The following is a 23,414-nucleotide window of genomic DNA, read 5'->3' on the forward strand; positions in this document are numbered from 1 at the left end:
CACCAAGAAGAAAACTACTCATATCATGGCTCCAGAGGATTTAATTGTCTATTAATTGAACAGTTTTTTTCCGAACGCCATCACTCTACTAAACAAATAATTCCATCAACAGTCAGACTTTCTACTAAATCTGCACTTCTATTCTACTAGTTTTTCTCATCATTCCTTTCACCCATTTCCTCCCATGTTGACTGTATGACTGTAACTTGTTGCTTATATCCTAAGATTTTTATTAATATTGCTTCTTCATTGCTTATTTGACCCCTGTGACAATCATTAAGCGTTGTACCACATGATTCTTGACAAATGTATCTTTTTCTTTTATGTACGCTGAGAGCATATGCACCAAAGACAAATTCCTTGTGTGTCCAATCACACTTGGCCAATAAAAATTCTATTCTATTCTATTTAATTGTACACAAGCCAAGGTGATATGGAGGACTGGGTTCAGCAACCATGCCAATGGGGGTGAAGCCTTGTTGAAACTGTTGAGATTGGAGAAACAAAACAGACTAGCCGTCTGCAAGGAGTATAAATCCTTCCATTCCCCACTATCTTGTCAGATTTGAAGAAGTTTCTTGGATGAGAAATGAAACATCTTCAAAGAAACAAAACCCAGAAAGTCCAGTTGCCTCCTTTGGGACAATCTAACCCTAGAGAAATATTCAAAGCGTTATTTTGCATTACTTACTTTCCTTCCGTCCTTCAACTGTATGAGCAGACGATCCCCGGCTAAAGATACCGACTTCACAATGGCGTTGGTCATCACATTAACCCCCTCTGAAAACAGAAAGGCGGAAAAAGCTGCAGTCTCAGGAGGAGAAAGAAGCATCGGGCCGACAACATCAACAACTACATCAACCTCGCCAGAAGAGCCTCGGGGGCTCAGTAGGTTAGAGTGAAGCTACTTCTGCGGATCACCGGCTGCCAGCAGTTTGGAAGATCGAATCTCTCTAGGCTCAAGGTTGACTCAGCCATCCATCTTTCCAAGGTTGGTAAAATGAGGACCTAGATTGTTTATTTATTTATTGGATTTGTATGCCGCCCCTCTCCGTAGACTCGGGACGGCTAACAACAGTAATAAAAACAGCATATAACAATCCAATATTAAAACAGTTAAAAACCCTTATTATAAAACCAAACATACATACAGACATACCATGCATAAAATTGTAGAGGCCTAGGGGGAAAGAGTATCTCAGTTCCCCCATGCCTGGCGGCAGAGGTGGGTTTTAAGAAGGTTACGAAAGTCAAGGAGGGTGGAGGCAATTTTAATCTCTGGGGGGGGTTGGTTCCAGAGGGCCGGGGCCGCCACAGAGAAGGCTCTTCCCCTGGGTCCTGCCAAGCGACATGTTGGGGACAATATGCTGACTCTCTGTAAACCGCTTAGAGAGGGCTGGAAAGCACTGTGAAGTGGTATATAAATCTTAATGCTATTGCTACAAGGTGGAAGAGGGAGGCTTTGTTCTCTCCTGCTAGTAGGCAGGTACTCATGGCAGACAAAGTTCAAGAATCTGGCTGGACCCGGCTCCTCCTAGACCAGAAGTCTACAACTCGCAGCTCTGGAGCCACATGTGGCTCTTTCATCCCTCTGCTTCCTTGATAATTCCCTGATATTTCCCAAACTGCCGATTTCCCTGATAATTTCCCTGATTCCCCTGTTTTCCAGATTTGCTGGACACCCTGAGCCTGGAATCTTGGCTAAGCTTTCCAGAGCTGAACAACAGAGTTAGCCTGTCACTCAGCAGGTAAAGAATTCAATTCCATTTTAATTTATTAGATTTGTATGCCGCCCCTCTCCGAAGACTCGGGGCGGCTCACAACAGTAATAAAACAATATTATAGCGAAACAAATCTAATATTAAAAAGAAGCATATAAAACCCTATCATATTAAAAAGCAAACAGCACATACATACCAAACATAAATATAAAAATATTTTTAAAAAGCTTGGGGGGAAAGGTGTCTCAACTCCCCCATGCCTGGTGGTATAGATGGGTCTTGAGTAATTTACGGAAGACAAGAAGGGTGGGGGCAGTTCTAATCTCCGGGGGGGAGTTGATTCCAGAGGGCCGGGGCCGCCACAAAGAAGGCTCTTCCCCTGGGGCCCGCCAAATGACATTGTTTAGTCGACGGGACCCGGAGAAGGCCAACTCTGTGGGTTAGTTTAGTTTAGTTTTATTGGATTTATATGCCGCCCCTCTCCGAAAACTCGGGGCGGCTAACAACAATCATAAACAATGTACAATAAAATCCAATACTAAAAGCAAATTTAAAACCCCTTAATATATAAAAACCAAACATACATACAAGCATACCATATATACAGTGTGACGGCCTCGGGGGAGAAAGAGTCTTAATTCCCCCATGCCTGGCGGCAGAGGTGGGTTTTAAGTAGCTTACGAAAGGCAAGGAGGGTGGGGGCAATTCTGATCTCTGGGGGGAGTTGGTTCCAGAGGGTCGGGGCCGCCACAGAGAAGGCTCTTCCCCTGGGTCCCGCCAAGTGGCATTGTTTAGTTGACGGGACCCGGAGAAGACCCACTCTGTGGGACCTAACTGGCCGCTGGGATTCGTGCGGCAGAAGGCGGTCCCTGAGATAATCTGGTCCGGTGCCATAAAGGGCTTTATAGGTCATAACCAACACTTTGAATTGTGACCAGAAACTGATCGGCAACCAATGCAGACTGCGGAGTGTTGTAGAAACGTGGGCGAATCTGGGAAGCCCCACGATGGCTCTCACAGCCGTGTTCTGCACGATCTGAAGATGGTGGACTCAATTCTTAACCAAAAGCAAAGAGCAGCCTCGAAACCAGGCCAAACCAGCTGAGTCCTCCGCCTCTCAGGTTGCAAAAAAAACCCAACCCAACCCTAGCAGAACTAGAGCAGTGGTAGAAAAGAAAATAGTTGGCAGCCTCACCTTGCATGACTTTGTTGGTGGTCCAGTTGCTCAGGTATTCAGGAAGGACTCTGCCCATATTGCCATTCTCTGGGAACATCTGGATGACCTCAAGGCCCTTCGACTGCGCTGCAAAGGGAAGGGGAGAACTTAGGCTGCCTACTTGACATTTCTGGGAGGGGTTCGCTCGGTCTGAAAATTTGGCTACCAGCAAGCCCTGCAAACCTGTCTCTTTTAACAGACAGCCATTGACTGCTTCATTCCAATTTTCTTACTAGATGTTTTATTTGGTTTTTTTGTGCAATTTTTGGTGATTATTTTCATTTTTTGTTTGTTTATTTTAAGTCCTGCTACTTCACCAAAATCTTCGATTTGTTTAATTAATTTTGGTGCGGTTGTCAATGGTTCCTCAATTATAAATACCAAATCATCTGCAAAGGCCTGGACTTTATAAATTTCTTTTCTTATTTTTAGGCCTTTTATGTCTTCATTTTTTCTTATTTTAATTAGTGTTTCCATCGTTAATATAAACAGAAGGGGAGAGATAGGGCATCCCTGACTCACTTTTAAATTTTTCAGTTTGCTCTCCATTAATTATAATTTTGGCGTTTTGTTCCAGATATATTGTTTTTATTAAATTTGTAAAGTGTTGTCCAAAATTCATCATTTCTAATTTCCAATTTACGTTGTCGAAAGCCTTTTGTGCGTCAAGAAAAATCAATGCCATCTGTTTTCCAGGATGTTCCTCATAGTATTCTAGTACATTTGTTATTATCCTCCTCGGTCTGAAAATTTGGCTACCAACAAGCCCTGCAAACACGTCTCTTTTAACAGACAGCCATTGACAGCTTCATTCCAGTTTTCTTACTAGGCAGAAAGTAACCAGGAAAAAAGTTGGTGGATACCCAGAGTGAGTTATACCATCTGGCGGGCACTTGACATGTTTTGGCAGGAAAGGTACAAAAAATATGCCTATTTATTTTTTAAATTTTTATTGCTGCTGCTGTGCCTTTATTTTGGTTTTGTTCTGTTGCATTTTTCTTTCCTCTTCTATCCTGGCTTTTTTCTGGCTTGCATATTGCTAGCTGCCTTGAAGTGAAAAAACAAACAAACCTGAAGACCAAATGCAAATATTTAAACACATGGACAATAAATAAAGGCTAGGCACAAGGCCACTGAGGGGAAACACCAATGAATCCAGGCTGAATTGTTTGGAAACAGAGGCGTTTATAAAGTCAGCCAGCTCCTAGAGCTCATTGGTGTTTCTTTTTCTTTGGCATGCAAGAAAACTAATGTGCTAGGCTGTAATTTTAAAAATATCTGGGTTTATTTAGCTGGGTTAATGCCCGAGAACCAAAAAATAAATGGGAATTCAGTATCTGAAGAAATGCCATTTAGTGCCAGGTAAACTTTTTTTGTATTTTATTTATATATTTTTCTTTAGTAAGCATAGAAACTCAATATCTAAATGAACAGCTTGTTGTCTGAGTACAGTTAGCTTTGAAAAATAGTTGTAGTAGTAATATTCATATCATTGATAATGATCACATAATAATATTTGCTTCGTCATACAAAAAAACCTTCATTGTATATTTAACCATTTTCTTAAATTTTTGAATTTCTAACTCTATTTCTGTCAACTAACCATTGGTAAAACGAGTCCAATGTTTTTTTAAAAATCTATTTCTTCCTTCTCCTTTATTCTATTTATTTACTCCTTTATTTTATCTATCCATCTCTGCACATTCTAGTATTTCTTTATTACACTTTCATCTGTAGGGATCTCATTTTTTCAGTTGTGCAAAAGCAATTCTTGCTGCTGCTAAGACATGTAAAATTAAATATGTATTCCCTTTTGTTTGTACTTTTCTGGTAGAATACCCAACAAGAATATTTCTGGTTTTAAATCAATATGCTGCTTTACCATTTTTTCTAACCAGTTATGTACTTTTTGTCCAATATTTTTTTTGTTCTTGGACATGTCCACCACATATGATAGTACGAACCCAGGTTATATTTTTTTAAAGTCTAGAACTGAGCCAAAATTCAGGAGAGGGAAAATCAAAAGGGAAAAAGTCACACAAGTATTTCAAAATAAATTTCACCACTTAAGGCAGCATTATCTGTTGAATTATTAATGCTATTATTAAACATAGAAACATAGAAGACTGACGGCAGAAAAAGACCTCATGGTCCATCTAGTCTGCCCTTATACTATTTCCTGTATTTTATCTTACAATGGATATATGTTTATCCCAGGCATGTTTAAATTCAGTTACTGTGGATTTACCAACCACATCTGCTGGAAGTTTGTTCCAAGGATCTACTACTCTTTCAGTGAAATAATATTTTCTCACGTTGCTTTTGATCTTTCCCCCAACTAACTTCAGATTGTGTCCCCTTGTTCTTGTGTTCACTTTCCTATTAAAAACACTTCCCTCCTGAACCTTATTTAACCCTTTAACATATTTAAATGTTTCGATCATGTCCCCCCTTTTCCTTCTGTCCTCCAGACTATACAGATTGAGTTCATTAAGTCTTTCCTGATACGTTTTATGCTTAAGACCTTCCACCATTCTTGTAGCCCGTCTTTGGACCCGTTCAATTTTGTCAATATCTTTTTGTAGGTGAGGTCTCCAGAACTGAACACAGTATTCCAAATGTGGTCTCACCAGCGCTCTATATAAGGGGATCACAATCTCCCTCTTCCTGCTTGTTATACCTCTAGCTATGCAGCCAAGCATCCTACTTGCTTTTCCTACTGCCCGACCACACTGCTCACCCATTTTGAGACTGTCAGAAATCACTACCCCTAAATCCTTCTCTTCTGAAGTTTTTGCTAACACAGAACTGCCAATGCAATACTCAGATTGAGGATTCCTTTTCCCCAAGTGCATTATTTTACATTTGGAAACATTAAACTGCAGTTTCCATTGCTTTGACCATTTATCTAGTAAAGCTAAATCATTTACACAATCCTGATATGTCATAGAAAACAAGAAAAGTTGTCCCCATTAAGATAACAGATGTTCTTACTGATAGATGCATCGAAACTTTGTAAGGTAAAACAAGGATTTGGATACATTTTAAGTTACTGGTACCAATAACTTAATAAAAAGTGCAAATTCAGACATTACAACTGCTATTTCTGGGTGACCACAACTCACCTTTTCGCCCCAGAGCACAAGCCAACTCACTCCCTAGGAAACCACCACCAATAATAGTGACTGACTTGACTTCCCTGGAAATTTTCTCTAGTGAACGGAAATCCTCAATCTGCAATGAAATTGTGTGAACTTGTATTAGTTTTTTCTTTTTAATCGTAATGTTTAATAAAATTCCTTTTTTTTTTTAAAGTAAGACCAGAAACTTTTCACAGGACAGGTAAAAGAAAGAAATTTGCCTTCTTAGGCTGCTCTGAAAAAAATCTACTCTTTATCCCAAGTTTTGGTTGAACATGTCATAGAATAGCTGTACTGTACTGTATTTTCCCTTCTTTCTGTTCATTGAAATGCAGCAGTCGGCCAAATAACATATAAATGAAATAGAATCAACTAAAGTTTTACATAGCATATTTTTCGGAGTATAAGACGCACCCCCCTCCCCCCAAAAAGAGGGTGAAAATTTGGTTGTGTCTTATACACTACCTAGTAGCCCTACCCAGCCTCTGAAACAGAATTTCACAGGCTGAAAAACCAAGGCACAGAGCTCACAACCAAAGAACCTGCTGCTGAAGTTCACCTCTGGGAACAGGTGATTGAGGGTATTCAGGGAGGCCCTCCACCCGCCAATCAGCTTTTTCCTTCTTTCCCTCCCAGAAAGCTAAGGGGCATCTTATAGTCTGAAAAATACTATAGATAGATAGACAGATACACAGACAGACAGGTATAGATACAAATATATACAGGGCGCATTCCAAAAGTAATGCAATTTTTTTTTAAAAAAGTAATTTATTGAACAGATTTGCACAAACACTTAAAATTCTTCAAAGTACAGTACTTGGGCCTCTACACATTTTTTCCAGCGACTTTGCCATGACTGGTACGCGCCCTGGAAGGTGTCTTTGGGGACCTCTCGCAAGGTCTTCGCCACGGCTCGTTGGACCTCTTCTATGGACGAAAAACATGCCTGGCCACAATACGTTAAGAGTCCGCGAGTTCCTGGCCAAACATTAGGTGCCAACGCTGCCCCCCCCCCTATAATCCTGACGTCGCCCCAACAGACTTCTTTTTGTTCCCAGCCCTGAAAGGAACCCGTTTTTCATCCATAGAAGAGATTCAATCAGCCATGACGAAGACCTTGCGAGAGGTCCCCGAAGACGCCTTCCAAGGCACCTACCGGTTATGGCAGAGTCGCTGGAAAAAATGTGTAGAGGCCCAAGGACAGTACTTTGAAGAATTTTAAGTGTTTGTGCAAATCTGTTCAATCAATTACTTAAAAAAAAAAATTCATTACTTTTGGAACGCAGCCTGTATATTCAGTAGATAGATATTTTTTAAAAATCAAAAGCTCTGTTAATTATACACATGAAATTAAGAGGCAGATGAGCCCAAACAATAAAGGTACCTCCACAGATTACCTTCCTGAAGAGCGTGAGCCTCTTGGCCACCTCCTGGTCTCCCCTCTCAAGGATAGGAAGGTTTCTTGGAGAACCACCTAAGAAGAGAAGGTAGAATAAGCTCACATCTGACGCCCAAGTTGCAGACCCTCTCTGAGAAGGGTGAAGACTTCTGGGCACCATGGACTGGTTTCGTGGAGAAGAGTTTTTCCCGTGGACCAGAGGGGATGTGGGGTTGTTGTTGTTTTTTTGATAAACTTTATTAAATTTTTCGTAAAAGACAAAACCAACAACATACATTTAACACAAATTTGGGGTTGCAATACCCCTGCTTATTCTAGAAGTTAAATTTCCATACAGAAAAGAATACCTTATTAATATTTTAAATCAACTTAAAACTTTAAATGAAAAGAAGAAATTCTATTTGATCTTATATAAGAAAACTTTCATTTATAACCTATATAAAACACAGAATATAATTCATACATTCTTATTTTTCTTATTTAACTATATATACACTTTATTCCATACTATATAAAATTCTGATTCTTCTTGGTCTTTTAACCGTCTTGACATCATATTCATTTCAGCGCAGTATAGTATTTTCTTAATAACCTCTTCTTCTTTGGGGATATTTTCCCCTTTCCAATTTTGCGCATATACAATCCTGGCAGCCGTCAAAATATGTATAACTAAATATAAAATTTCTTTCTCATATTTCTGGTTAGTGATACCCAATAAATAAAATTCCGGGGTTTTTTTCTAACTCCAGCATTACTATTTCTTTTAAAATTGTTTCTATCATTTTCCAATAAAGCTTAACTTTACTACACATCCATCATTGACGATATTAAATACCTATTTCTTTCTTACATTTCCAACATAATGGGGACACATTGGGGAACATTTTTGCTATTCTACTCGGTGGGAGATGCCACCTATAAAACATTTTGATTGGGTTTTCTTTTAACGAAACCGACTTTGTCATTTTCCAATTTGAGATCCAAACTTTTTCCCATGTATCTATATCAATCTCTCTACCTATATTTTTACACCAGCTTATCATATTATCCTTTAAAGTCAAATCTATATTTTTATATCCTATCATATATTTATATGCTTTACCTATTAATTTGGACTGGGATGTGGTTTTATGTGCTGCTTGCATCCCGTGGATGGGGCTTCGCTTGTTTGCGTGGCTCGGTTGCTGGCATGCCGTGGCCTGGTTCTGACCCACAGCCTGGGGGTTGGAGATCCCTGCCTTAGAGGCCCGAATGGGGAAGGAAATAAAGTGAACCTAGTATGCCCTCACCTGTAGCAATTAAGCACTTGTCATAGCCGATCTCCAGGCCGTTGTCCAATTTCGCAGTGTTGCCTCTGACATCCATATGGACCACCTGCAAATCAAACAAGGCTCCTGGGTTTTTTTTTCTATGTTCATAATGACTCTTCGCATCTTTGGAGCAAAGACAGGGCTCATCCCTAACCAGGATTGGTGCAATAAATCTAGGCATCCGAGTCAAAGTTATGAAGAGCATCAGTCGCACCTCTGTCAAAAACATTACACTGGCAAAGTCGCATTCACACCCATCCATAATGTGCGAGCTGGGTCAGAACACTCATCTATTGTGATTTATACAGAATAGCTCACGCTTCAGTGGCCTGCTCAACCAATTTTGGTTTTGTGCCACTTGGGCTCCTTTTCACCAAAAGAATGGGGCCGTTAATCAATGTGGTACCACCTAGATCTGGCCACAAGAAAAGATATGGTTTATTTATGGTTTTTAACTGTCTTTTTATACTGTTTTTTAGATGTTATGAGCCGCCCAGAGTCCGGAAGGCATTAGGGGCCTACAATTTTTCTTTATTTATTTATTTACTTGAGCCAAGGTGGCGCAGTGGGTAGAGTGCAGTACTGCAGGCCACTAAAGCTGACTGCTAGATCTGCAGGTCAGCAGTTCAAATCTCACCACCGGCTCAAGGTTGACTCAGCCTTCCATCCTTCCGAGGTGGGTAAAATGAGGAGCCAGATTGTGGGGGTCATATACTGGCTCTGTTAAAAAGTGCTATTGCTAACATGTTGTAAGCTGCCCTGAGTCTAAGGAGAAGGACGGCATAAAAAAAATCGAATAAATAAAATAAATTTGACTTGTATGCCGCCCCATCCAGAAGGACTCTTTAGTTTAGTTTAGTTTAGTTTAGTTTAGTTTAGTTTAGTTATTTGATTTCTATGCCGCCCCTCTCCGAAGAAAGAAAAGGGAACAGCACAGAGTAAAAATTGGCTACGAACCGAAGGGAGCTGGAGTTAGCATTGGCAGTTCTGATACTTGCTCCACTCACCTTCCTTCCGTTGAGGACGGCTATGCCACCATTCTCTACAAACATCAGGTCGCGAGGGGAGATGTAGAAAGAGGGAGGCTGAAAGTAGACGCTGCAGGAAGGAGAGAGGAAGGGAGGTAAGAAAGCAATGAGCCTCAGTAGGGCTCTGGTTAGAGTGGAGCACTGCAGGCTACTTCAGCTGCAGTTTGGCAGTTCAAATCTCACCAGGCTCAAGGTTGACTCAGCCTTCCATCCTTCCGAGGTCAGTAAAATGAGAACTCAAATTGTTGAGAACAAAATGCTGGCTCTGTAAGCTGCTTAGAGATGGCTGTAAAGCACTGTGAAGCGGTATTTAAATGCTATTGCTCTTCCTTCCTTCCCTACCTTCCTTGTGGTTAGAGAGCAGTACTGAAGACTACTTCAGCTGACTGCTAGTTGCAGTTTGGTAGTTTGAAGGTCAAGGTTGATTTAGCCTTCCACCCTTCGAAGGTGCATAAAATGAGGGCCCAGACTGTTGGGGGCAAAAGACTGATTCTTTAAACCACTTAGAGAGGGATGTAAAGCACCATAAAGCGGTATATAAGTCTGCTATTGCCCTTCCTTCCTTCCTTTCCTTCCTTCCTTCCCTCACTTCCTCCCTCCCCTTCCCCATCTATCCATCCATCCCAGCTCAAGGTTGACTCAGACTTCCATCTTTCCATGGTGGTTAAGCATAAAACGTATCAGGAAAGACTTAATGAACTCAATCTGCATAGTCTGGAGGACAGAAGGAAAAGGGGGGACATGATCGAAACATTTAAATATGTTAAAGGGTTAAATAAGGTTCAGGAGGGAAGTGTTTTTAATAGGAAAGTGAACACAAGAACAAGGGGACACAATCTGAAGTTAGTTGGGGGAAAGATCAAAGGCAACATGAGAAAATATTATTTTACTGAAAGAGTAGTAGATCCTTGGAACAAACTTCCAGCAGACGTGGTTGGTAAATCCACAGTAACTGAATTTAAACATGCCTGGGATAAACATATATCCATTGTAAGATAAAATACAGGAAATAGTATAAGGGCAGACTAGATGGACCATGAGGTCTTTTTCTGCCGTCAGTCTTCTATGTTTCTATGTTAAAATGAGGATCCAGAGACAATTTATTGTCAATTGCTGGAAACAATTTGTTGACTCTGTAAACCGCTTAGAGAGGGCTGTAAAAGTACCGTGAAGTGGTATATAAGTCTAAGTGGGATCGCTATTTCTAATGAACTGCTGTGATTTTTTTTTCCTTCTGTGAAGCTAGGAGTCCTTCTCGAGATGCAGCCATGCCTCTTCTGAGGAGTCCTGGATGCAGGCTTTAAACATGGGCATCCCACAGCTGCAGACAGTCCTCGACTTACAACAACCGAGCCCAAAATATTGGTGGCTAAATGAGACAATTGTTATGGGGGCTTTGCCCCTGTTTTACAACTTTTGTTGCCACTTGTGGCTAAGGGAATCTGCTTTTCCCCATTGACGTCACTTGTCAGAAGGTCACAAAAGGGGTTCACGTGACCCCCGAGGACGGCGCAACCGTCATAAATAAGGAGTCAGATGCCAAGGGTCTGGATTTGGATCATGCGACCATGGAGATACTGCAATGGTCATACATTGGGAAAATATTTAACCTGGGGGTTGAAGTCCACCAGTCTTAAAAGTTGCCAAGGTTGGAGACCCCTGACTTAGATGACTGACAACTTGGAAGATTGACAACCTTCATAGATATTTAGCCATGAATTTTAACTAGGGCCATATAGCAACAGTCCAGCTTGAAGTCCACCAGTCTTAAAAGTTGCCAAGGTTGGAGACCCCTGACTTAGATGACTGACAACCTGGATGATTGACAACCTGGATGATTGATACCCTCCATAGATATTTAGCCATGAATTTTAACTAGGGCCATATAGCAACAGTCCAGTGCACCTTGAAGTCCACCAGTCATAAAAGTTGCAAGGTTGCAGGCCCCTGACTTAGATGACTGACAACCTGGATGACTGACAACCTCCATAGATATTTAACCATAAGTCACTATTTTCAGTGTCATGGTAATTTCGAACAGTCACTAAATGAATGGCCCTTAAGTCAAGGACTACCTCTTATAGTTTTGGATTGACAGGGGAGGGGAAAAGCCGAAAGCCCACCTCCGCTCCTTGCCGTTCCATTGCTTGAACTGCAAAGTTTCCGTCACATCCGTGTCTTCGGAAAACCACAGCTCCTTGGAGAGAGGGGGGCGCATGTAGGGCAGTTCGGGGTCTTCGGATACGATCAGCACCTGGGGGGGGGGGGGCACACAGAGCAACGAGTCGTTCAACACCGCAACAAGCCGCAGAAAAAACTGCCAAGTTAAGAAACTCTGGGGCGCTTACCTGAGCTCCGGGATCTCGAGCCCGGATGGATCGGGCAGCAGCAAAGGCGGCGGTGCCTCCCCCGATCAGCAGGAAAGGAACATGGGGAGGGACATCCGGACGAGGACCGGACGGTGCAGCTGCAGGAAGTAATAAAAAGATCCTGAACAAAACTTAATTCTTCACTTTCCCTCCACACACACCCAAGAAAAAGGAAAGAAGGAAGGAAGGAAGGAAGGAAGGAAGGAAGGAAGGAAGGAAGGAAGGAAGGAAGGAAGGAATAATAAGGATTTTTTAGTTATTTTAAATATTAGATTTGTTATATGCTGTTTTTATTATTGTTGTTAGCCGCCCCGAGTCTACGGAGAGGGGCGGCATACAAATCAATTCAAATCAAATCAACTCAACTCAAATTAAGAAGGAAGGAAGGAAGGAAGGAAGGGGGAGAGGAAAAGAGGGAGAGTGAAAGAAGGAAAAATAGAGAGAGAAAGAAGGAAGGGGAGGTAATAGGAATGGAAAGGAGGGAGGGGAGGGAGGGAGGTAAAGAGGAAGGGAGGGAGAGAAACAGAGAAAAAGAAAGGAGGGAGGGAGGAGGGAGGGAAGAAAAGAGAGAAACAGACAAGAACCACACCTCTAAGTCCATCTGCATTGCACACACATACACTGCTCAAAAAAATAAAGGGAGCACTGAAACAACACAATATAACTGCCAAGTAAATCAAACTTCGGTGAAATCAAACTGTCCACAATCAATTCCACATGATGTTGTGCACATTCAACTTTGTACAGAACAAAGTATTCAATGAGAATATGTCATTCATTCAGATCTAGGATGTGTTATTTGAGTGTCCCCTTTGGTTTTTTTGAGCAGTATATTATTAGGCCTTTTGCAATTCAAGGCAAAGAACAAGTATTACATTCCGCAACAGATTGGGTTTGGCAACTAAAGCTGATTTCAGCACTGGCTAGAGAACAATTCAGCACAACAAGGCATCATTTTGCAGGCAGATTCGATCCCTGGGGTGTTCTAGCAGGGGCCTGAAAAAGCTAAAAACCCCAACGGGCCATTTTTTTGCAAAACCAGGGGTGTTTTTATGCCTTCTCCCAGGGCCAAGGAGCACTCTGCAGGGTCCCCAATCCCTCTACACACAGTCTTTCCCAAAAATGAGTGTAAAACAGACCCGTTTTTTTCAAAAAATGGGGTGCGCAGAGGGTTTGGGAGGCTTGCAAAGTACTGCTGGGGGCCAGGGAAGACGCAAACTTTTTTTTCTTACCTCTTTGAAATCTTGGTGCATTTTATACACCAGTGCGTCCGATAATCCAAAAAATATGGCATATGCACAAAATATGCTACACAATATGCACAAAACTGCAGTCATCCTTTCTCCATATCTACAAAAATGTCTTTGGATTTAACCAACATTGGACGAAGGGAATCTCTCCCCCCACAAATAGATCATTAAAGCAGTAATTTATCACAACAATGTGTATTATTCCCCCATATAGAAACACAGAAGACTAACAGCAGAAAAAGACCTCATGGTCCATCTAGTCTGCCCTTATACTATTTCCTGTCTTTTATCTTACAATGGATATATGTTTATCCCAGGCATGTTTAAATTCAGTTACTGTGGATTTACCAACCACGTCTGCTGGAAGTTTGTTCCAAGGATCTACTACTCTTTCAGTGAAATAATATTTTCTCACGTTGCTTTTGGTCTTTCCCCCAACTAACTTCAGATTGTGTCCCCTTGTTCTTGTGTTCACTTTCCTATTAAAAACACTTCCCTATATATATAATTCCTTTATCTTTTGATGACATTTAGTAGCAACTTTTAAAGGGGCTCTTCAAAGGCATCAGAGCCAAGCCTTGTAGATCAATTTATCTGAACTACAATTAAGCCAGGAGGGCCAATGGTCTTGGGCAATTTTAGGCCTTTCCCAAATTCCCTAAAGGCTCCAAAGTCCACCAATATGATTGACTCCACAGAAGCAAAGTGTAAAATTCCTAGTTGCACTCGTATTTTATTTCTGCTTTTGCTGTGTGATTCTTCATCAGAGGGAAAGACAAATTGCTTTGTTATCAACACAGGATAAAAAGGCTAAACTTAAATCAGGGTGGTGGCGAGAAACCCAACATATCTTGCTTATAAGGACTCTTTGCTTACCTTTAGTGCCCTGGGAGGAAGAATCTCCTTCTAAAAAAGAGAGAATATATAGTTTGGCAGGATACAATATCAAGTACAGGTCCACAAAGTAAAATTTTATGTCCCAGAACATGCAATGTGCTTGTTGCTACATGGTTTGCCATTTGTAATTTAACCTATAGTTTCATACGTACATGATTATTTTATCATTCAGGTTTTAGTTTTTTCTGCTTCTTACTTTGATTCCTAATTTCCAGCCAATTGTAAAATCTATTCCAAATTCTATAATACAGTGTTCCCTCGATTTTCGCGGGTTCGAACTTAGCGAATAGCCTATACCACGGTTTTTCAAAAAATATTAATTAAAAAATACTTCACGGTTTTTTTCCTATACCACGGTTTTTCCCACCCAATGACGTCATATGTCATCACCAAACTAATACTTTTTGCAAATAAATAACAAAAAAATAATTATTGTTAATAAATAATTATGTTTATAAATATCAGGATCACTGTCTTATTCAATGGTGAATACCAGTAATAATGGTGAGTAAATGGTTGTTAAGGGAATGGGAAATGGTAATTTAGGGGTTTAAAGTGTTAAGGGAAGGCTTATGATACTGTCCATAGCCAAAAATGGTGTATTTACTTCCGCATCTCTACTTCATGGAAATTTGAAATTTAAAACCAAACATCCCTACAAACAAACATAACATGCATAAATTGTAAAGGCCTAGGGGGAAAGAATATCTCAGTTCCCCCATGCCTGATGGCAGAGGTGGGTTTTAAGGAGCTTACGAAAGGCAAGGAGGGTGGGGGCAATTCTAATCTCCGGGGGGAGTTGGTTCCAGAGGGCTGGGGCCGCCACAGAGAAGGCTTTTCCCCTGGGCCCCGCCAAACGACATTGTTTTGTTGACGGGACCCGGAGAAGACCCACTCTGTGGGACCTAACCGGTCGCTGGGATTCATGCGGTAGAAGGCGGTCTCGTAGATACCCTGGTCCGGTGCCATGAAGGGCTTTATAGGTGATGACCAACACTTTGAATTGTGACCGGAAACTGATCGGCAACCAATGCAGACTGCGGAGTGTTGGTGTTACATGGGCATTTTTGGGAAAGCTCATGATAGCTCTCGCAGCTGCATTCTGCACTACTATGTCTCAAACTTTTTCTCATATTCTTTCTCAGGCTGTGAGTAAATTTAGCTTCCATATCTTCAATATTTTTTCTAGTCCTCCTTTATTTTGATGGTTTCAATGCAGTACTGCAGGTTGATTCTGCCCACTGCTAGGAGTTGGATTCTCACCGGCTCAAGATTGACTCAGCCTTCCATCCTTCCGAGATCGGTCAAATGAGGACCCAGGTTGTTGGGGCCAGATACTGACTCTATAAAGTACTTAGAGAGGGCTGTAAAGCACTGTGATATATAAGTCTAAGTACTATTGTTATTGTTGCTTTGTGTACTATTTAAGAATTTTGAAATGTTCTCTGATTCTTTCAGTAGGACTAATCAGGGTTTAGTGCAGTTTCTCAACCTTGGCCGTTTGAAGATGAATTCTCAGGGAATTCTGGGAATTGAAGTCCAAATATCTTCAAGTTGCCAAGGTTGAGAAACACTGGTTTAGTGCTCTAATTTCTGAACCTATATTAGATTCCCATGGAAGTTTTGTGCATATTCAAGTGCTAAAAACCTGCTTAAAAACAGAAAACCTACAGATCCTAGTTCTAAAAGCGAATCTGCTCCAACTCGGCTCCTACCTAAAAGGTAGGCTTTCAGCTGGCTATCCATGCGTGCAAATCTCTCCTCGCGGTCTATATCTCGCTGTCGCGCCCTCTTCAAAATCACGTAGGCCTGTAAAACAAAAAGGAAACATTTTTCATATTCCTAGATAGGCACCTATTTTTTTTCTTGGTTCGCATTCTGCAATAGCTTATGAGCTAACTTACAATTCCAGCTGTAGAACAGCAGCTGGGATGCTGACAAAAGCTAAAAGTTGTTGAAACTGAGAGCTTCTTTAGAAAATAGCTAAATTGGACGTCAGTTAACTATTGATTTATTTGTAAGATCCAGGTTCATAAAACCAGAATAAAAAAAGTTTTGAGGAAGTGAAGAAACTCATGTTGTGGTCTTAGGACACTGGATCATTTGGGAATAGGGAACAGTCCCTGTGTGTCAGCACCATGTATGATAATATGTTGGGTTTAACAGTACATATAAACTATCTATGTATGTTTAAGTGATATATCTTTAAGAGAAGTATGCCTGTTGTCTATAAGAGGGAGCTAACGAAGTTCCTCTTTCGGGGAGTATTAATGATAGTTACTGTATGTACAGAGCTGTGTGCTGATGTACCTGGTTTGTATTTGATATTTATTATTATTATTATTATTATTATTATTATTATTATTATTATTTATTAGAATGGTATGTCGCTCCTCTCCGAAGACTCGGAGCGGCTCACAACAATAAAACACAGTACAAATCCAATTATTAAAAACAGTTTAAAAACCCTTAATATAAAAACAATCATACATCCCAAACATACCATGCATAAAACGGAACGGCCCAGGGGAATCAATTTCCCCATGCCTGACAGCAGAGGTGGGTTTTAAGGAGTTTGCGAAAGGCAAGGAGGGAGGGGGCAATCCTGATCTCCAGGGGGAGTTGATTCCAGAGGGTCGGGGCCGCCACAGAGAAGGCTCTTCGCCTGGGCCCCGCCAGACGACATTGTTTCGTCGACGGGACCCGGAGAAGGTCCACTCTGTGGGACCTAATTGGTCGCTGGGATTCGTGTGACAGAAGGTGGTCCCGGAGATATTCTGGTCCGATATCAAGAAGGGCTTTATAGGTCATAACCAACACTTTGAATTGTGACCGGAAACTGACACGGGTGCCAGAGGTGGCACACGGAGCCAAATCTGCTGGCACGCAAGCCGTTGCCCTAGCTCAGCTCCAATATGTATGCGTGTGCTGGCCAGCTAATTTTGGGCTCGCACAGAGGCTCTGGGAGGGCATTTTTAGCTTCCAGAGAGCCTCCAAGGTGTTGTGGTTAGCTGTGGCCTAGCTCCTGCCCCAAGGACTGTGGATGTGGGGGAGACATCCACATGCTGCAGGCCTGTTTTGCCCCCGGTTGGAATCTGATGATGAAGGCTCCTCTGACTAAGAAGACATGAGTGACAGGGAGGAGGAGAGTGTGGCAGACAGCTCAGAAGGAGATCAATTATTTAGCTCCTCCTTGGATTCAGAACAAGCGTTAATGATACAGCCACGCATGCGGAGAGCGATGTATAGGCAACAACAACTGAGAGATTATTATCAAAGAAAATGAGGCCACCTGTGGTTGGGTGGGGCTGTGGTAATTAGTGAGGCTGCTATAAATAGCAGCCTGTGGGTTTGGCCATTGTGGAGGATTATCTGATCGTTGTGTTTCGTGCCTGCTTTGCTGACTTTGACCTTTTGTGTGCTGATTTTTTCCCGCTTTGAAACTAAACCAGGGCAAAGTGTGTTTCACTTTGTGAAAGAAGAAGGACTGTGAATTGCCTCACAGCTGCAAGCTAAGTATCACAGAACTGATAAGGGACTTGTACAAATTACTAGTTTGTTTGGAGATCAGTGCTCTTTGCTATACCAAAAGAGGGCTTGGTTTAAGTGAATTTTCATTATAAAGAACATTGTTTTGAATTTTCAAACGTGTGTGTGTCTGAAATTTGTACCTGTGAATTTTTGGGAGGAGTCTACCAGAGAGCCCGAGAGAACACGAGGGGGAGGGGGAGCACATTTTTATCCTCCCCCAGTTCCACGAATGCCTTTGGAGCCTGGGGAGGGCAAAACACGAGCCCATTGGGCCCACCAGAAGTTGGGAAACAGGCCGTTTCCTGCCTCCAGAAGGCCTCTGGGAGTTGGGGGAAGCTGTTTTCGCCCCCCTGCAGGCATTGAATTATGGGTATGGACACTCGCGCATGTGCGATAGTGCACGTCCATGCTCTTTTGGCACCTGAGGAAAAAAAGGTTCACCGTCACAGCACTAGGGTCTTGAACCTGGACTACCACATTTCTTAACCCCTGAGCCACCGATCCACCCAATTGGCAGAGGGGAGATTTCCCACCCACCCCTCCCCAATCATCCCAACTTCTGCCCTCAATATTTCTAACTTGGGTGTGTGTGGGGGGAAATAACCATCTAATCAAAGCAGATTGGGTTCCTTTCTTGATCAACCAGGGTCTACTTACGTAGAACGCATTTCCAACTGCGAAGATGCCCAGCGCTATGGAGGTATAGAGAGTTTTGTTGTGCTGCCATGAATAGTTGGAGGTCGTCATTTGCCTGCAGGGCTGTCTTTCTGTGGGAATCTTCCATCGCCGAAAGAGGCCTGGAACCACAATTTATTAGGAAGGGAGATTGTCAATAATGCACCTTTAATAAACCGTGGATGAAAAGAAAGCCCAAGACTGCCACAAGAAAGCTTTGCTCCCACTGACAACCAGTTGACTGGCCAAAGGTGACACTGATTGATATCACGCAAAATCCAGCGAGCTGGCTGGGTAATTCTGGGAGTTGAAGTCCACACGTCTTAAAATAATCGAGGTTGGACACCTCTGTTTTGGCATTATTTAAAGCTGGTCTCAACCACTGGCTTACACAAGGGTAGCCCTCATCTCAGAAGCAGGTGATCAGAATAATATTCATGCACCCAGTTCCATTCCCTACCGAATACCATATTTTTCAGACTATAAGACGCACCGGTGTATAAGACGCACCAAGATTTCAAAGAGGTAAGTAAAAAAAAAGGGTTTTCTCTTCCCCAGCCACCCAGGAACAATCTGGAAGCCTCCCAAATTGTGCATTCCATTTTTTTAAACAAAAAAGACCCGTTTTTCACCCATTTTTTGTAAAAATGTGTGGGCAGAGGGCTTGGGAAACCTGCAGAGCTCCTGGGGGCTGAGGAAAGGTCTCTGCAGGCCTCCCAAACCATCTGTGTACCCCATTTTTGCGGAGAGGGGCGGCATACAAATCTAAATAATAAATAAATAAAATAAATAAATAAAAAATGGAACGTGTGATGGGGTTTTGGGAGGCCAAAATGGCTGTATTCAGTGTTAGTTAGTTAGTTAGTTAGTTAGTTATTACTTTCAGAAATCACTACCCCTAAATCCTTCTCTTCTGAAGTTTTTGCTAACACAGAACTGCCAATTTATGCATGGTACGCTAGTGTGTATGATTGGTTTTAATTTGTGGTGTTTTTTAAAGTAATTTAAATATTGGATTTGTCTTACATTGTACTGCTATTGCTGTGAGCCGTCCCGAGTCTGCGGAGAGGGGCGGCATACAAATCTGATTAAACTTGAAACTATTTATTTATTTATTTATTTATTTATTTATTTATTTATTTACTTACTTACTTACTTACTTACTTACTTACTTACTTACTTACTTAATCAGATTTGTATGCCGCCCCTCTCCGTAGACTCAGGGCGGCTAACAACAATAATAAGACAATATAAACAAATCAAATATTTAAGTTAATTTAAAAACCATAATTTAAGAAACCAATCATACATACAGACATACCATGCATAAATTTTATAAGCCTAGGGGGAAGGGAAAATCTCAATTCCCCCATGCCTGATGACAGAGGTGGGTTTTAAGGAGCTTACGAAAGGCGAGGAGGGTGGGGGCAACTCTGATATCTGGGGGGAGTTGGTTCCAGAGGGTTGGGGCCACCACAGAGAAGGCTCTTCCCCTGGGCCCCGCCAAACGACATTGTTTAGTCGACGGGACCCGGAGAAGGCCAACTCTGTGGGACCTGACTGGTCGCTGGGATTTGTGTGGCAGAAGGCGGTCCTGGAGATATTCTGGTCCGATGACATGAAGGGCTTTATAGGTCATAACCAACACTTTGAATTGTGACCGGAAACTGATCGGCGGTGGGGAGGGTGCGTCTTAGACTCCGAAAAATACCGTAATTTGAGCATCTATAAGTCATCAAATATATTATGAAATAGATGATGTCATACCAACCAGATCGCTTAAACTACAGTTCCCAGGGCGCTGTGTGCAAGTGGGAATGTGCCATAGCAAACATCTCTGCTGCTTATCTTCCACACGGATAGAGTTTAGAATGTTTACCTTAACTGGTCTATTATGTTAAATTAAAAAACAGAAAGAATAACTTTAATTCTTTGGGGTTGCCTGCAAAGGAATGTGCAAAATGTGCACTAAACTATTATTCCCAGGCAGTGCGTGATAATCTACGATCCGAGTTCAGAGTTCTAATAAAACAGAATTTAGACAGGAGGCGGCCTCTGATCCTCTTATTATTTTAATTATCTTAATGTGGCTTCTTTATTCGTGTCTTAAATGCTGCACTGCACCCAAACTCAGTCAGGCTTTTGAGTGCATGGCAATAAGGCCAAGCGTTTATTTCAGGGTTCAAAAAAATATAAGACAGGGTCTTGTTTTCAGGGAAACATGGCACCTGTATACAATTCACAAACACCAGCAAAGGCCTTTGAGAAAAAATCAACTTTCCAAAAAACCCAAACAACAACAATAAAAACCCCAAACCGCATTGACAGACAGCTTCGATGTCTTTTTACAAGCCCTGTTCTGAAATGCTCGGAAGTAAGTTTAGACTTCTCTGGATTGGAAAAATTTGGCATTTTCCAAAGACAAGGCAGAGTAACAGCTGGAAGTTTTTTCCCAAAAAACCCAAATGAACAAACATGGATTTCAGTCCCAAAAGTGCTTTTCTAAAAGGCAAAAATGGTCTTTCTTTGAGGCTCCACCCCCCCGAAAATGTTTCACTTCTCCTCCAAAAAGCTTCTTTAGTTCAGCTAGAACAATGGTTCTCAACCGGGGGTCAGGACCCCTTTGGAGGCCGAACACTCGTTTCACAGAGGTCACCTAAGACCTTCAGGAAAAGACAAATTTTCCCATTGTGTTAGAAATTAACGCTTCTATTCTGGCACCTTGGTTGGAACATATTTTTACAATCGAACCAATCAGGCATTTATAATGGGGTTCTCCCTCTGACCTTCCTGGCAATCAGCTTCAAGCTCTGTTGGGAGAATTGGAGCTAGACTTATGGTTGGGGGTCACCACAACATGAGGAACTGTATTAAGGGGTTGCAGCATTAGAAAGGTTGAGAATCAACAATCTAGAACTTCACAGAGCTGAAGAAGCTTCTCAGAGGAGAAGACAAATGTTTTCAAAGTGGGAGGGGGGGGCAAAGAAAGGCCAGTTGCCTTTTGAAAAAGCACCTTTGAGGACAATCTGGATGATTGACAACTTAGATCAGGGGGTCTGCAACTTTGAAAACTTTAAAGACTGGTGGACTTCAACTCCCAGAGTTCCTCAGCCAGAAGTCCTCAGCTGGCTGAGGAACTCTGGGAGTTGAAGTCTACCAGTCTTAAAACTTGCCAAGGTTGGAGACCCCTGACTTAGATGACTGACAACCTGGATGACTGACAAGCTTCATAGATATTTAGCCATGAATTTTAACTAGGGCCATATAGCAACAGTCGAGCTTGAAGTCCACCAGTCTTAAAAGTTGTCAAGGTTGGAGACGCCTGACTTAGATGACTGACAACCTGGATGATTGACAACCTCCATAGATATTTAGCCATGAATTTTAACTAGGGCGATATAGCAACAGCCCAGTCCACCTTGAAGTCCACCAGTCATAAAAGTTGCAAGGTTGCAGGCCTCTGACTTAGATGACTGACAACCTGGATGACTGACAACATCCATAGATATTTAACCATGAATTTTAACTAGGACAGTCTAGCAACAGCCCAGCTTCAGGGCAAAGCCAGATCAGGACATTCACCTGAGATTCCCCCCCCCCTTCAAAACAGGTTGTCCAATTGCTCCTCAATTCCACCCCCCCAAAAAAGCAGGCTCCCTGCCCCACCCCACCCAAGCTTTTCTCCACTTTCCTCCACGGGAAGGGGCTACCCCCCTGGAGCAGAAGTTGCTGCCCCGGCAGCGGACGAGTACCTGTTTCCGTCCTGCACCTCGACCTTGGCGAGGTCGAGAGGACAGGCAACCCAAAGCCGTTCGGCGGGTCCTGCGGAACTCGCGGCCACTGGAATTTCGCTCGGGAGGTATGGAGGGGGGGTAGGCGTTCCTGAAGGGGCGGGGGCGAGGGGGCTTTTGGGGAAGGGGCGGGCTGGGAGGAGCAAATGAGGACCAATAAAGGAGGGGGACGGCAAGAGAGACCCTCCACCCCCGGGAACCACTCTGAGGGTGGGGGAAGGGGGGGTCTGCGGCTTCTGCACCCCTCCGTCCGGCTTGTCCCCACCACCTACCCCCAAAGCAGAGCTCCTCTCACCTGGCCCCGCTACGAAACACGACCTTCGCCCGAGCCCCTGAGCCGCCCGCGCGGCGAGACGGTAACGAAACATGACGGCCCGGGGCTACGGCCTCCCGCTCGCTGTCCCTAACAGGAGACGGTGTGCCCTTCTGCGCACGCGCACCGGTGCCTCGCCTCCTTCGCACGCGCCCACGCAGGAACGCGCGAGCCGGCCATGCTGGAAAGCGGGACCCTCGCCGCTCTAGGCGCTCGTGCTCCATGCCTTTGGGGGAGTGGCTGCCCTTAGCTCAATTCAGGGCAGTCCAACCTTGGTCGCTTTCAGACTTGTGGACTTCAACTCCCAGAGTTCCTCAGCCAGCAAAGCTCTGGGAATTGAAGTCCACAAGTCTTAAAGCGACCAAGGTTGGACAGCCCTGACCCGAGTTGTTTAAAGTTTCCACGAGGATGAATGCACGTTGCTTTCTTCGGCGCTTTGAGGATCCGGACAGGGGTCGCGTGGATCCCGCGCAGGGTGTTCGAGAGCAGCCGCCTCTCTTCCGTTGAACGGCTCCCTCGCACATCGGGCATCTCTACTCTGATCTGCACAGGCTGGGCTGCGAGGGAGGGCGGCTGGCAACGGGTATGGGGAGCCTTGGGCACCAGGGTCCAGGAGCTTTTTGGATTATTTTTCCAGTCGCCAGTCTGTTTTGCAAGTGAGGAAATCAGATAAACTCCTGGGTGAAGTGTGGGTCGATATGCAGGAAGCTTTTGGGGAATCCAGGTGTTTGCTTTCACCAGTGGAAGTACACAATAGATCAGTGGTTCCCAAAC

General features: G+C 42.9%; 1 protein-coding gene across 1 annotated transcript in view; it reads right to left on the reverse strand.

Annotated features, from left to right (window-relative positions):
- The window catches only part of AIFM1 (apoptosis inducing factor mitochondria associated 1), a 34,020-nt gene extending 11,158 nt beyond the window's left edge, over positions 1-22,862 (reverse strand). Inside the window, exons 1-12 of the mRNA XM_070759838.1 lie at positions 22,623-22,862; positions 18,519-18,658; positions 16,046-16,139; positions 14,310-14,339; positions 12,163-12,281; positions 11,938-12,068; positions 9,794-9,884; positions 8,766-8,850; positions 7,475-7,551; positions 6,063-6,171; positions 2,917-3,024; positions 692-780 (exon numbers count right to left, since the gene is read on the reverse strand). Of these exons, the coding sequence (XP_070615939.1) occupies positions 692-780; positions 2,917-3,024; positions 6,063-6,171; positions 7,475-7,551; positions 8,766-8,850; positions 9,794-9,884; positions 11,938-12,068; positions 12,163-12,281; positions 14,310-14,339; positions 16,046-16,139; positions 18,519-18,658; positions 22,623-22,695 (1,146 nt within the window). The 5' untranslated portion in view covers positions 22,696-22,862. The remainder of the gene's footprint in view (positions 1-691; positions 781-2,916; positions 3,025-6,062; positions 6,172-7,474; positions 7,552-8,765; positions 8,851-9,793; positions 9,885-11,937; positions 12,069-12,162; positions 12,282-14,309; positions 14,340-16,045; positions 16,140-18,518; positions 18,659-22,622) is intronic.
- Between the last annotated feature and the right edge of the window lie 552 nt (positions 22,863-23,414).

This window comes from Erythrolamprus reginae, chromosome 8 (assembly GCF_031021105.1).
Source record: "Erythrolamprus reginae isolate rEryReg1 chromosome 8, rEryReg1.hap1, whole genome shotgun sequence".
Classification (NCBI taxonomy): domain Eukaryota; kingdom Metazoa; phylum Chordata; class Lepidosauria; order Squamata; family Dipsadidae; genus Erythrolamprus; species Erythrolamprus reginae.